This window comes from Scyliorhinus canicula, chromosome 2 (genome assembly GCF_902713615.1).
Source record: "Scyliorhinus canicula chromosome 2, sScyCan1.1, whole genome shotgun sequence".
Lineage (NCBI taxonomy): Eukaryota > Metazoa > Chordata > Chondrichthyes > Carcharhiniformes > Scyliorhinidae > Scyliorhinus > Scyliorhinus canicula.
The window spans coordinates 96,067,151-96,082,653 of NC_052147.1; the positions used below are offsets into that span (position 1 = coordinate 96,067,151).

The 15,503-nt window shown below is 48.5% G+C and overlaps 1 protein-coding gene across 1 annotated transcript in view; it reads left to right on the forward strand.

Moving 5' to 3' along the window:
• The window catches only part of LOC119956427 (metastasis-associated protein MTA1-like), a 212,396-nt gene that overhangs the window by 107,564 nt on the left and 89,329 nt on the right, over positions 1 to 15,503 (forward strand). The window contains exon 8 of the mRNA XM_038783640.1: positions 6,426 to 6,614. Coding sequence (XP_038639568.1) covers positions 6,426 to 6,614 — 189 coding nt within the window. The remainder of the gene's footprint in view (positions 1 to 6,425; positions 6,615 to 15,503) is intronic.

The following is a 15,503-nucleotide window of genomic DNA, read 5'->3' on the forward strand; positions in this document are numbered from 1 at the left end:
AAGCCTTCTCCGCATCCACCGCTCCCACCACCTCCGCTTCCTCTCATTCTGAGGGCATCATAATAACATTGGGAAGCCTTCGAACATTGGCCATGAGTTGCCTGCCCTTAACAAATCCCTTCTGGTCTTCACCTATCACCCCCGGGACACAGTCCTCTATCCTTGTGGCCAGTATCTTAGCCAGCAGTTTGGCATCCACATTCAGTAGAGAAATCGGCCTGTATGACCCGCGTTGCTTCGGATCCTTCTCCCGTTTCAGGATCAATGAAATCGAGGCCTGCCACATAGTTGGGGGGAGGACTCCCTTCTTCCTTGCTTCGTTAAATGTCCTCACCAGCAGAGGGCTCAATATCTCTGAAAACTTCTTATAGAATTCCACCGGGTAGCCTTCAAGCCCCGGGGCCTTGCCCGACTGCATGCCTTCCAGCCCCTTGATTATTTCCTCAATCTCAATTGGGGCTCCCAGCCCCTCCACAAGGTCCTCCTCCAACCTCGGGAGCCTCAAAGGATCCAGAAATTTCCTCATTCCCTCCACCCCAGCTGACTCATGTAGGTTACTGTAAAAGTCCTTAAACACCTCGTTCACCCCTGCTGGGTCCAGGACTGTATTACCGTCTCTACTCTTTACTTTACCTATCTCCCTGGCCACCTCTCTTTTCCTGAGCCAATGTGCCAACATTCTGTTTGCCTTTTCCCCGTACTCATAGATCGCCTCCCTTGCCTTCCTCAACTTATCCACTGCTTTCCCTGTCGTCAACAGCCCAAACTCCACCTGAAACCTCCTTCACTCCCTCATTAGCCCCGCGTCCAAGGCCTCCGAGTATCTCCTGTCCACCTGGAGTATCTCCTCCACTAATCTATCCCTCTCAGCCCGTTCCACCTTGTCTCTGTGGGCCCATATCGAGATTAGTTCCCCTCTGACTACTGCCTTCTAAGCTTCCCAGACCGTTGCTGCAGAGACCTCCCCCGTATCATTTGTTTCCAGGTAGTTCTGGATGGACTTGTTAACCAGCCCACAGATCGCTTAGTCTGCTAGTCTCCACAGCGTGCGTTGCCCTCTCTCTACACTAACTAGTAGATCCACCCAGTGCGGGGCATGATCCGACACTTCAATTGCCGAGTACTCAGTATCCACCACCTTCGGTATTAGCGCCCTGCTCAGAACAAAAAAGTCGATGCGAGAGTATACCTTGTGGACATGTGGTAAAAAAGGAAAACTCCTTTGTCCTCGGCTGTGCAAACCTCCATGGGTCTAACCCCCCCCATCTGTTCCATGAAACCCTTCAATTCCTTTGCTGCAGCCGGCCTCCTCTCTCTCCTGGATTTTGACCGGTCCAATGCCGGATCAATGACTGTGGAAGTCCCTTCCCATGATCAGGTTATGTGACTCTAAGCCTGGGGTCATACCTAACACCCGCCTCATGAATTCCACGTCGTCCCAATTCAGAGCATATATGTTCACAAGTGCCACTCACACCCCCTCCAGCTTCCCACTCACCATTATGTACCTACCCCCCTTGTCTGACACGATTCACCCTGCCTCGAATGCCACTCGTTTGCTGATCATGATTGCTACCCCCCTGTGTCAGAGCGGTTTCAAGACCTGTGTGTTGAGTTAGCTTACACGAGGGGTTATTCCCTGTGGCTCAGCTCAGTACAGAGAGAAACGAAAACACCACAACCTGGACATGACGGCTATTTAATCAAGCTTGTTACGTGTACACGGAGAACAGACTGGATATCAGCCAAGACCTGTTCTACCGATTAAAGAGCCGAGCACAATAATTATACAATGTTCAAAAATCAATTGCCCACCCCAGTTAAATGCGATCCAATCCCTGAAGCTGCTTCTTTTAAACTTATTCAATGGAATTGCAAGCAGTGTATAAACTTCACCCAATAGAGTCGCAAGCAGCGCATGATTGATCATCATCCTGACAGCTGCTTACAATCCCAGCAGCTTGCTGACTGTGAGAAACAGAACAGAAAGACAAGATGTCAGAAGTAATGCCCTTTTGGTCAAGTGAGCTATCCTAAATCCCATTTGAGTACTTATTACTGCTATGTCCTAAAAATACATGTTTGATGGTTAATAATGATTACTCAGTCCTATAATTCATCTCAATCCTTAATAAAAAAACTTATGTAAAACTACTCATGCTAACGATTCAGTTTTAAGAGATATAATCGCTGAATTCCCCCCCCCCCCCAACCCAGCAACAACATTAGAAACCCAGTCCCCAAGTCAAACTCCAGTTTAACACATGCTCAACCTCCACTGCGCTTCCGAGAGTCAGCTGACCCATGCTGACTCGATAGCTCCCGCCCCTGGCACCAAGCAGTCTGTCTCCCTATTGTACTCTCATCTCTCCCCCCCCCACATGAATAAACATTTTTAAAGCATCACATTCCCAGTAAACAAACAACAGAAAAAACAGTGAAGAAACAGTCACTTTAGAAAAATAGTCACCCAAAAAGCAGAACCAAATTCAAAACCCATCCCCCCCTAACAAGGTCCCTGCAAGACAAAGTAACCTTTAACCATCCACACAGCCCATTATTTCACATAGCGCTACTTAAATTTATATAATCCAGCACTACAAATCGCTGCCACAGTACGTCTCCAAGGCTTCAGTGTCTTTTAATTTGCCTCCAGCTTCATTTCTTTAATAAAGGTCCATACTTTGTCTGGCATTTCAAAGTAGAAGTCCCGTTTCTCATGTGTGACCCACAGACGGGCTGGGTACAGCATCCCAAACTTCACCCCCTTCTTAAAGAGGGTCGTTTTTGCCCGATTGAACCCAGCTCGCCTCTTGGCCAAATCTGCTCCCAGGTCCTGATAGATGCGCAACTCACAGTTCTCCCACTTGCTGCTCCATTCTTTCTTGGCTCACCGCAAAACGTGTTCCTTGTCCATGAAATTGTGAAAACCTACCACCATGGCCCTCGGCATCTCGCTCGCTCGGGGCTCCCTCACAAGGGCTCTGTGCGCTCTGTCCAATTCCAGGGGCTGAGGGAACGCCCCAGCCCCCATCAACTTCTCCAACATATCCGTCACGTGGGCCCTCGCATCCGATCCCTCACTGCCTTCAGGGAGGCCAACAATTCTGAGATCCTGCCTCCTGGACCTATTCTCCAGGTCCTCCAGCTTTCCCTGCATTCTTTCTGGTGGTTGTTCATCATCCCCACCTTGCTTTCCAGCACGGTTATATACTCCTCATGCTCGGACAACTTTTGTTCCACCTCCTGGATCGCTCTCCCTTGGGTTTCCTGATTCTGAATCACTTGATCAATCATAGCCTTAATCGGGTCCAGCATGTCCTTCTTCAGCTTGGCGAAGCAATCCTCGAAAAACTTCACCAGCTGCTCCGTCGATCACTGTGTCGTCTCCCCGCAGCCCTGGCTCTCTGCCATGCTTTCCCGCGTTACCAGCTGTGCTTGCGTCTCCCTCTAGGACTTTGTCATCTCACACGGCCACTTCTGGTCCAATTCTCCATACACCAGAGGGGATTTCTCCTTACTGTCTCACTCTTCACTGATTTATCCCAAAAAATCCAAAAAAAACGGGGGGAAAAGGTCCAAAAGTCCGTTACATGCGGGAGCTATCAAATGTGCAACCTACTCCTCCATGGCCACCACCGGAAGTCCTGGGAAAAAGCTTCTGACTATCCACTGTGTCCATGCCTCTGGTAATTTTGTAGACTTCTGTCAGATTGCCCCTCAACCTCCGTTGTTCCAGTGAGAACAAACCGAGTTTATCCAACCTCGCTCATGGCTAATGCCCTTCATGCCACGCAACGTCCTGGTAAACCTCTTCTGTACCCTTTCAAAGCCTCTACATCCTTCTGGCAGTGTGACAACGAGAATTGACACTGTTCCAAGTGTAAAATTGAACACGATATTCCAAGTGCCGCCATACCTTTGTTACAATGGAACATGTTATTTTCTTTCCATCACTATCTCCTTTATTATTTTGCCGTCCTTTTGTTTATTTTCTAGAATTAGTACCTTTTCCATCACCAAATTTTCTAAACTTCCAGTTTCCTTGTTCATTCCCAGATGACCATTTCCTCAATGTAACGGTCTGCGTGAGATATCATAGGTATCAACCAAATCTGCTGCTCCTCGGATCTTTGATACTTCGCACAGAGGAATCACAAAAGGCTAGAATGCAGGTTCAGCAAGTAATTAAGAAAGTTAACAGAATGTTATCCTTAATTGTGAGGGGAATTAAATAGAAAAATGGGACGGTTATGCTCCAGAGCACTGGTGAGACCACATCTGGAGTACTTTGTAAGAATTGGTCACCTTATTTAAGGAAGGATGTCAATGCATTGGAAGCAGTTTCAGAGAAGGTTGACCAGACTAATACCTGGAGAGGGACGGCTGTCTTATGAGGAAAGGTTGGACAGGCTAGACTTGTATTCGCTGGAGTTTAGAAGAGAAAGAGGCGACTTGATTGAAACATAATATCCTGAGGGGCCTGGACAGGGTGGATGTGGAGAGGATGTTTCCTCTTGTGGGACAACTGGGAGTCACTGTTCTAGGTGTTTAAAAAAGTTTTAAAATGCCCATTTATAAAAAAGTGAGGGAAAGGTTATCCGCTCAGAAGGTTGTGAATCCTTGGAACTCTCTTCCTTAAAAGGCAGTGGAAGCAGAGTCTATGACTATTTTAAATGCAGAAGTAGATAGATTCTTGAAAGCAGGGGGGTGATGGAGTGGGTAGGTTGCAGATTTGAGGTTACTATCAGGTCAGCCATGATCTTATTAAATGGCGGAGCAGCTTCAAGGGGTTGAATGGCCGACTCCTCCTTGTTTTTATGTTTATATGTTCATTTCCTCTGCAGTCTGGCAGCATTTTCAGCTGGAGAGAGACTCTTAGACTTTCTGTCTTCACTCTGTAATATATCTACACCAGCTGAAATTAAACTGCTTTTCTTTTCTCTCCCAGTTTCTGGTTGGGTCTTTTTTCAGGTCCTTTGTGGCTAGGCAACAACAGTTTTTTCTACTTTTTGAGTTTATTTTAATTTCCTTAAACTACTGATCTCTTGGTAACCCATCTCTTCACTTCAAGAGTGGTAAAACCTCATTAAAAAACCATGTATACAAACAGGGCCCCAGACTTGTTGACTCCATCTCACAAAACTCTAAACTAAACCAAACCCAGGTTTCATCTATCTTAACATACAAATAATCAAAATATAACTTAAACTTAAAGCTATATATTGTTCCTAACACCCACAAAATACAAATATAACTCACTTATAATTATCTAACACCTGACAGTTGGTACTTCCAGCTGTTCCCACTTGAGTCCCCTTTGTCCTACACTAACCACAGCTCCTCAACTTTACTTCAGCCAAACGTTATTTGTCCTTAAGTCGTAGGCGACGAGGCACTGGCGAGGCTTCTGCTTTGCCTTGGATGGTTTTGATGTTACTCCGTGTTCTTGTGGCTGCATCGATGCAGTCAAGTGGAGAATTTCCATCACACTCTTGAGACTTTGGATAATGGAGAGGCTGTAAAGGGTCAGGAGGTGAGCCACTCAACACAGGGCACTTGGCCTCTGTCCTACTCTTGTAGCCACATGGTTGATGAGGCTGATCCAGTTCAGAATCTGGTCATTAGTGCTACTAGGGATGCTGATGATCAACTTATTTTGTTTAAGATGATTGGCGTCTGGTACTTGGCACAATTACGAGATGTCAATCCAAACCCATGTGTTATCCGGGCCTTGACGTTTGGCATGGGTTAGCTCAATGCATGAATCACTGTGCAGTAGTTACAAGACAGCCTATCAAGTTATTTATTGGGATTAAGGCACTGCTGTAGATAAATATGCATTTAAATAGTGTATTTCACTACCTCAGGATGTCCCAAAGTGGTTCACAGCCAATGAAATATTTTTGAAGTGTGGTCATCATAGTGATGAATGTCCCACAAACCGCAATTGAATACATGACCAGATAATCTGTTTTAATCGCGTTGGTTGAAGAATAAATATTGGTTGAAGAATAAATATCAAAGTTGTGCAAATCACTCATGAAATAAATAAAACTCTACAACACTGAATTACCGTACTCATAGCATTTAATTAATCAATAAAAAAACCATCCTTACTCTTGGAGATTATCCAGCTTTTAAACGTGTGAAAGAACCTAAGTTATGAGAATGCTATTGATGAGCCGTGGCTGACAAATTATGTTCCTGTCATAAAGTCTTCATGTGTTCTCTTCCTGTCTGTGGGAAAGAAGCAGTGACAGAAAGGAACCATTTGAAAATATTGTTGAAAGAGGGTATGGACATCTTGTGAAACTCCTGTCCATCTTGTACACAGTGAAGAGGAGGGGGTCACTCAGGCAATTTGTGACGTTTTGTTTGAGACCACTTTAACTTGTCTGTTCTCTCCCCTCCTAAATTGCCAGTTTCATGCCATGGATACCTTGTACAAAAGCACCTATGAGGTTTCGCAGGCCATCTCTGCACTGGTTCCACAGGGAGGTCCAGTGCTGTGTCGGGATGAAATGGAAGAGTGGTCTGCTTCAGAGGCCAACATGTTCGAAGAAGCACTGGAGAAGTATGGGAAGGACTTTGATGACATCCAACAAGATTTTGTAAGTAATGCAAAGGTGCAAGCGATTTGAGCTGGCTTCTCTCCCACTCTGGGCAGCAACTCAGATATAAATTAGCACCAAGTGCAATAAAGAGAAAGCTAAGTGAGAAAGAAAGAAATAGAACGTTATGTTGATGGCGTGTGCCAAAGCTGGGTACGAGGAGACTAGTGTGCAGCATTGATGAGCATTGATCTCGGTTGGGCCATATGGTCTGTTCCCATGTTGTCATTCTTTTTATTTTTAATTATTTTTATTAAAGCTTTTTCCGGACATGCCCAGAACATATGGACATGGTTCGTTGGACTCCCTGCACATCCCGCGCACCTGTCCTCTACCCCAAAAAACATGCTAATTTTTGCCATCATCTTGTGAGCCCGGTGCACCACCTTAAATTGAATCAAACTGAGCCTGATACATGATGTGGACGAATTCACCCTGCCCAGGGCATCAGCCCACAGACCCTCATCCAGCTCCTCGACCAGCTCCTCCTCCTACTTGCCGTTCAGCTCCTCAACTGAGGCTTCCTCCGCCTCCTGCTATATGTCCGACACCTTCCCCTCTCCTACCTAGATGCCAGACACCACCATGTCCTGTATCCTTCGCGGGGGTAACAGCGGAAATGTCCCCACCTGTTACTTGAGAAAGCCCCGAACCTGGAGATATCTGAAAGCATTTCCCAGGGGGAGGCCGAACTTCTCCTCCAGCGCCTGCACGCTGGGGAAAGTCCCATCTATAAACAGGTCTCCAATCCTTCTAATGCCTGCCCTATGCCAGCCTTGAAACATCCTGTCTATCCTGCCCAGAGCAAATCTATGGTTGTAAACGAACAAGAATCTGGGAAGAACCGTCATCTTCACAGTCTGCACTCTTCCTGCCAGGGAAAGCGGGAACATGTACCACCTTTTAAAGTCTCCCTCCATCTGCTCTACAAGCCGAGACAAGTTGAGCCTGTGTAGGGCATCCCAGCTCCTAGCCACCTGTATACCTAAATACGAAAGCTCCTCTCCACTATCTTAAGCGGGAGCTCCCCCAGTCTCTCCTCCTGGCCCCTGGCGTGGATTACAATGAGCTCACTTTTGCCCACGTTCAGGTTGTACCCCGAGAAGCTTCCAAAGACGACCCACCACCACCACCACCCCCCACTCCCCCGGGACCAGCCCTCTCCAGTTCCTTGAAGTCCTAAACGCTATGGCCAATGGCTCAATTGCCAGGGCAAATAGCAACGGGGACAGGGGGCACCCCTGCCTCGTCCCTCGGTGCAACCTGAAATACTCCGACCTCAGCCGGTTCGTGGACACACTCGCTACGGGGGCCTGATAGAGTAGCTTGACCCACCCTATGAATCCCTCCCCGAATCCAAACCTACCTAACATCTCCCACAGGTATTCCCACTCCACCCTGTCAAATGCCTTCTCCGCATCCATTGCAGTCACTACTTCTACGTCCCCTCCCGTTCCGAGGGCATCATAATAATATTCAGGAGCCTCCTCACATTCGTGTTCAATTGCCTTCCCTTAACAAAACCTGTCTGGTCCTTCTCAATCACTCCCGGTACACAGTCCTCTATTCTGGTGGCCAGAATTCTTGCCGGCAATTTGGCATCTACATCCGGGAGCTATATCGGCCGATAGGACCCACGTTGGAGCGGATCCTTCTCCTTCTTCAAAATGAGCGAGATCAATGACTGCGACATCGTCGGGGGGAGGGCTCCTCTCTCCTTCGCCTCGTTAAAGGTTCTGAGCAGGAGTGGGCTCAGCAGCTCTGAGAACTTCTTATAAAATTCTACAGGAAAGCTGTCCGGACCTGGGGCCTTGCCCGACTGCAAACTTGTCAGCCTCTTAACTACCTCCTCCAACTCAATCGGGGCCCCCAGTCCCTCCACCCGCTCCTCATCCACCCGTGGGAACCTCAGCCGATCCATAAATTGCTTCATCCCTTCCCCTCCCCTCGGGGGTTCTGACTCGTATAGCTTCCCATAAAACTCCTTGAAGACTTCATTGATCCTCTCTGGGCTCAACACTGTGTTACCTTCCTTATCCCTCACTCCCCCGATCTCCCTGGCCGCCTCCCTCCTGTGCAGTTGGTGCGCCAGCATCCTACTTGCCTTCTCCCCATACTCGTAGACTGTCCCTTTCATTTTTCTCAGCTGTGCCTCCGCCTTCCCCGTGGTCAGCAAATCGAACTCTGGCTGTAATTTCTGGCGCTCCTTCAGCAGCCCTCCCCTTGGGGGCCTCCGCGTACCTCCTGTCCACCCTAAGTATCTTTCCCACCAGCCTCTCCCTCTCCGCCCTCTTCCTCTTCTCTCTGTGGGACCTAATAGAGACCGCCTTCATTGCCTCCCAAACCGCTGTCGCTGTTACCTCCCCTGTGTCATTTGTTGTCACATAGTCCTGAATGCTCCTCCTTAACCGCCCACACGCCTCTTCATCCGCTATCAGCCCCACATCCAGTCTCCAGAGAGGGCGCCGCCCCCGCTCCGCCCCCAGTTGCAGGTCCCCCCAATGCGGGGCATGGACCGAGACCGCAATGGCCGAATACTTAGCCCCCTCCACCGTCGGGATTAAAGCCCTGCTCAGCACAAAGAAGTCAATCTGCGAGTAGACTTTATGGACGTGGGAGAAAAAGGAGAACTCCTTCGCCCTAGGCCGCCCAAATCACTTGGGTCCACTCCCCCCATCTGATCCATAAACTCCCACAGGGCCTTGGCCGCCGCCGGTCTCTTTCCCGACCTGGACTTAGACCGGTCCAGCGCCGGATCCAACACCGTATTAAAGTCCCTCCCCATAATCAAGTTGCTTGACTCCAAAGCCAGTGATCTTACCCAGCACGCGCCTCATGAACTCCGCATCATCCCACTTCGGGGCATACACGTTCACCAACAGCATCCGGGCCTCCCGTAACCTGCCACTCACCATTATGAACCTACCCCCTTGTCCACTACAATGCTCCCTGCTTCAAACGCCACCCCTTTACTCACCAAAATTGCCACCCCTCTAGTCCTCGAGTCTAGCCCCGAGTGGAACACCTGGCCCACCCATCCTCTCCTTAACCTAGTCTGGTCAGCGAGTTTTAAGTGTGTCTCCTGCAACATGGCCACGTCCACCTTCAACCCCTTTAGATGCGAGAACATGCGGGACCTCTTGACCGGCCCACACAGGCCCCTCACATTCCTCGTGATCAGCCTGGAGGGGGGGGTTGACCCCCCCCCCCCCCCATCCCCCTCCCCACCGACTAACCATCTCCCTTTTTCGGCCAGCCACACGTGTTCCCCCCCCAAGCAAACCCCCCCCCCCCCCGGCAGGGTAAGAGGGCAAGTGCCATCCTTTCCGAGCGCCGGACAACACAGCCCGGGCGTTACCCCGCCCCCTGAAACAAAAAACAATAACGGAGAAGTAAACAAACTTAAATTCTACAAATAGACTTACACCAGGCCAACCCCCGATTACACATCCCCGCCAACGTGTTTCACCCACGTGCAGCTGCCCCTTAGTTCAAGTCCAGGTTTTCATGTCTAATGAATATCCAGCGTGTCAAAATAGTGGTGCCTGTCCTGGTACGTTACCCAAAGCCTCGCCGGGTGCAGGAGCCCAAACTTCACCCCTTTGCTGTGGAGTACCGCCTTGGCCCGGTTGAAACCCGCACGCCTCCTCGCCAGCTCAGCTCCCAAGTCCTGGTAAATGCGAATCTCGCCGTTCTCCCACTTGCTGCTCCGCTCTTTCTTTGCCCACCACAGGACCCGTTCCCTGTCTGTAAAGCGGTGGAACCTTACCACCATCGCCCTCGGTGGTTCGTTTGCCCTCGGCTTCCTGGCGAGGACCCTATTCGTCCCATCCAGCTCCAAGGGCCCCGGGAAAGCTCCCACGCCCATCAGCGTCTCCAGCATCACATACGTGCTCGTGTCCGCCCCCTCCACACCTTCAGGGAGGCCCAGGTTCCTCCGAGACCTGTATTCAAGGTCATCCAGCCTCTCCTGCTATCGCTTGTGTAAGGCCTTGTGCGCCTCCACCCTGACCACCAGGCCCAGGATCTCGTCCTCGTTCTCGGACACCTTCCTCTCCACCTCCTTGATCGCCTTCGCCTGTGCCTCCACCATCTTTTTCATGGAGATCTTCATAGGGGCCAGCAGCTCCGAATTTAGCTCCGCAAAACAGCTACTCAAGAAGTCCTGCTGCTCTTTGGCCCACTGGGAGTATGCTTTCCGATCTGCGCCGGCCGCCATTTTGTCCTCCCGGGCCCGCTCTGTCTTCCTCCCCGCAATTGCTCGTTTTACGGCCCCGCTCCTGGTTCCCTCCAAACAGCACCAGGGAGAACCTCTCCAGTGTCCGTTCCCACGCCGGTACCCGCCCTACAAGTGCCGCCGCCGCTCCGTTAAACGGCCCGAAATCCCGGTCCTGGCGGGAGCTGCCGTGCGTGCGACCTAGCTGGTCATGGCCGCTACCGGAAGTCCCATGTTGTCATTCTGTCCCTCTATTTGACTCCGTCATTCGGTTGGCTGATTTGCACCACAACTCCATTTTTTAGCCATTATCCATATTTCCTGATAGCTTTACTTAATGAATGTCTCAATATTAGTACCAGTGCCAGAGCCATTTATTTGTGAGTGGGGCAGCATGGTAGCTCAGTGGTTAGCACTGCTGCCTCACAGCGCTGAGGACCCCGGTTCGATACTGGCCCCGGGTCACTGACGGTGTGGAATTTGCACATTCTCCCCCTGTCTGTGTGGGTCTTAGCCCCATAACCCAAAAAGATGTGCAGGGTAGGCAAATTAACCATGCTAAAATTGCCCCTCAATTGGAAAAAAGAATTGGATTCTCTAACTTTATTTATTTTCAAAATGTATTTGTGAGTGCGATATTGAGGATTTGATTTTTCTTTCTGCATTCCATAACCTTGTTTCCATTTGCTGACTCCCAATTCTTTTCCTTTCCTACTCAGGGCTGAGACCAGTACTAGCTGCCAGTGGGGGCAGCCATGTATCCCGACACTCTTGTCAGACTCAGCACAATGAAATCCAACATATTGCCCCCGCTGGCAGGCGATGTGCCTGTGCACTGCCTGTTGATAATGCTCTTAATTAACTAATGAAGGCTTCCGGCAAAGGTGTGGAGTCTGTGGGCCCCAGAGTGATGTTCTGACATCCAGCTGCACACTGTAATACAGGGAGGATGTCTGATTTCTTGCAGTTTCCCCTTCAGGGGCCTGATTCCTTGACATGTTGAGGAAGAATCTGACGAACATTTATTTTTCAATGCCAAAACTCAATCAACGTTACTTTCTTGTTCTATCAAAACGATATGGGCTAATTTACATTCCCTAAACAGATTGACTCCTTAAATCCTAAGAAATAACAGGCGCAATTCCCACCAAAAATGTCAAAGTGTGGCTTCCGGCAAGAAATGTGGTGTGATTCCCGCCGAGTGGGTTGATGCAATCCAGATTGCAATCCACCGATATTTCGAATTTTTGGGGGGAGGGCAGGGGTAGGTTGCACTGGCATGAGAGGGGTGTGCCCTAAACATTGCAGCAAATCCGGTTTTACAGAGTGCGCCCGGATCTCAAATTGATAGTAAGCCCCACCCCCACTTCATTGGGGCTTCAATGCCCCCCTACCCCACAAATACAATCACCGGCATCTGAGCTTCAGTGCACCCAGTGTCATCGCCACCATCAGGATCAAGGATGTTATGACGTGGCTGCAGGCCATCCTTCAGAGGGGGGTCATGGTCCCCCTTGGTGCCAGTGACATGGGTAGAAAAAGGGATGGGATCCTGAAAGCAGATTTTAGAGAGCTGGAAGGAAATGCAAAAAGCAGGACCTCAAAAGCAGTAATCTCAGGATTACTCCCAGAGCCATGTACTCGTGAGCATGGGAGGATTGCGTGATTGAACACCTGGCTGGAGAATTTGTGGAGAAGGGTGGGCCTCAGATTTCTGAGGCATTAGGACTGGTTCTGGGCAGGTGAGACTTTTACAAGATAGACGGATTACACCTTAGCAGGACCGGGACTAATAGCCTTGTTGGGGGATTTGTCAATGCCTTCGGTGAGGGTTTAAACTTGCTGTTCAGGGGACGGGAACCTGAGGGATAGCTCAGATTGGAAGGAAGTAAAGCTCTCAAGGAGTCGTGAATCTGTGGAATTCGCTACACCAGAATGTGGTGGATGCCGGGGCATTGAGTAAATTTAAGGAGGAGATAGACTGATTTTTAATTAGTAATGGGTTGAAGGGTTATGGAGAATGGGCAGGAAAGTGGAGTTGAGGCTGAGAAGAGATCAGCCATGATCATGTTGAATGGCAGAACAGGCTCCAGGGACTGAATTGCCTACTCCTGCTCCTAGTTCTTATGTTGCTAACATGAAGTAGCAAGTGGCAAAATAAGGCGAGAATCAACTCGGCTTAGAATGTCGAATAATGTCAAAAAGACGAAGTTATGAGCAGTATGGTGGCGCAGTGGTTAGCATTGCTGCCTCACAGCGCCGAGATTCGATTCCTGCTCTGGGTCACTGTCCGTGTGGAGTTTGCACATTCTCCCCGTGTTTGCGTGGGTTTCGCCCCCACAACCCAAAGATGTGCAGGCTAGGTGAATTGGCCACACTAAATTGCCCCTTAATTGGAAACAATGAATTGGGTACTCTAAAAAAAGACGAAGTTAAATGCTCTTTACCAGAATGCACGCTGCATCCGCAACACAGTAGATGGAAAATAGAGGTAAATGGTTATGATCTAATTGCTATTATGGAAATATGGTTGTAGGGTGACCAAGACTGGGAACTGAATAATCAAGGATATTAACGTTTAGGAAGGACAGGCAAAAGGAAAACAAGGTGGCGTTACGCTGACAATACGGGATGGGATCAGAACATCAGTAAGGGAGGATCTCAGATCGGAAAAACAAAGGTGGAATCTGTTTGGGTGGAGCTAAGGAATAGCAAGGGGCAGCAAACATTGAGAGGCGTTGTTTATAGGCCATCAAATTGTAGTGGTAGACTGGAGCACGGTATTCATCAGGAGATTAGAGAAGTATATAGCATGGGTAATACAGGAATCATGGTGGCTTCAAACTGTATATAAACTTGGTAAAACTAATGAGCACTAATGCTGTGAAGGGAGGTTTTCTGGAGTGGGTTAGGGATGGTTTTCTAGAACAGTATGTTGAGGAACCAGCTGGGGAACAGACTATTTTAGATCAAGTATTGTGGAACGAGAAAGGGCTAACTAATAATTTTGTTGTAAAGACCAGAAGACATAGGAGCATAAATAGGCCATTCTGCCCATTGAGTCTGCTCTGCCATTCAATGAGATCAAGTCTGATTTGATATAATTCTCAACTCCACTTTTCTGCCTTATCCCCATAACCCTTTATTCCCATACTGATTAAAAATCTGTTTATCTCAGCCTTGAATATTATTTTTTAAATTTTAGAGTACCCAATAATTTTTTTTCCAATTAAGGGGCAATTTAGCATGACCAATCCACCTAACCTGCACATCTTTGGGTTGTGGGAGTGAGACCCACGCAGACACAAGGAGAATGTGCACACACTGACAGTGGCCCGGGGCCGGGATCGAACCCGGGTCCTCAGTGCTGGGGCAGCAGTGCGAACCATTGCGCCACCATGCCACCAGCCTTTAACATAAGAAGAACATAAGAACTAGGAGCAGGAGTAGGCCATCTGGCCCCTCGAGCCTGCTCCGCCATTCAATTAGATCATGGCTGATCTTTTGTGGACTCAGCTCCACTTTCCGGCCCGAACACCATAACCCTTAATCCCTTTATTCTTCAAAAAACTATCTATCTTTACCTTAAAAACATGTAATGAAGGAGCCTCAACTGCATCACTGGGCAAGGAATTCCATAGATTCACAACCCTTTGGGTGAAGAAGTTCCTCCTAAACTCAGTCCTAAATCTACTTCCCCTTATTTTGAGGCGATGTCCCCTAGTTCTGCTTTCAGCCGCCAGTGGAAACAACCTGCCCGCATCTATCCTATCTATTCCCTTCATAATTTTTAATGTTTCTATAAGATCCCCCCTCATCCTTCTAAATTCCAACGAGTACAGTCCCAGTCTACTCAACCTCTCCTCATAATCCAACCCCTTCAGCTCTGGGATGAACCTAGTGAATCTCCTCTGCACACCCTCCAGTGCCAGTACGTCCTTTCTCAAGTAAGGAGACCAAAACTGAACACAATACTCCAGGTGTGGCCTCACTAACACCTTATACAATTGCAACATAACCTCCCTAGTCTTAAACTCCATCCCACCAGCAATGAAGGACAAAATTCCATTTGCCTTCTTAATCACCTGTTGCACCTGTAAACCAACCTTCTGTGACTCATGCACTAGCACACCCAAGTCTCTCTGAACAGCGGCATGCTTTAATATTTTATCGTTTAAATAATAATCCCGTTTGCTGTTATTCCTACCAAAATGGATAACTTCACATTTGTCAACATTGTATTCCATCTGCCAGACCGTAGCCCATTCACTTAACCTATCCATATCCCTCTGCAGACGTCCAGTATCCTCTGCACTTTTTGCTTTACCACTCATCTTAGTGTCATCTGCAAACTTGGACACATTGCCTTTGGTCCCCAACTCCAAATCATCTATGTAAATTGTGAACAATTGTGGGCCCAACACGGATCCCTGAGGGACACCACTAGCTACTGATTGCCAACCAGAGAAACACCCATTAATCCCCACTCTTTACTTTCTATTAATTAACCAATCCTCTATCCATGCTACTACTTTACCCTTAACACCATGCATCTTTATCTTATGCAGCAACCTTTTGTGTGGCACCTTGTCAAAGGCTTTCTGGAAATCCAGATATACCACAGCCATTGGCTCCCCGTTATCTACTGCACTGGTAATGTCCTCAAAAATTCC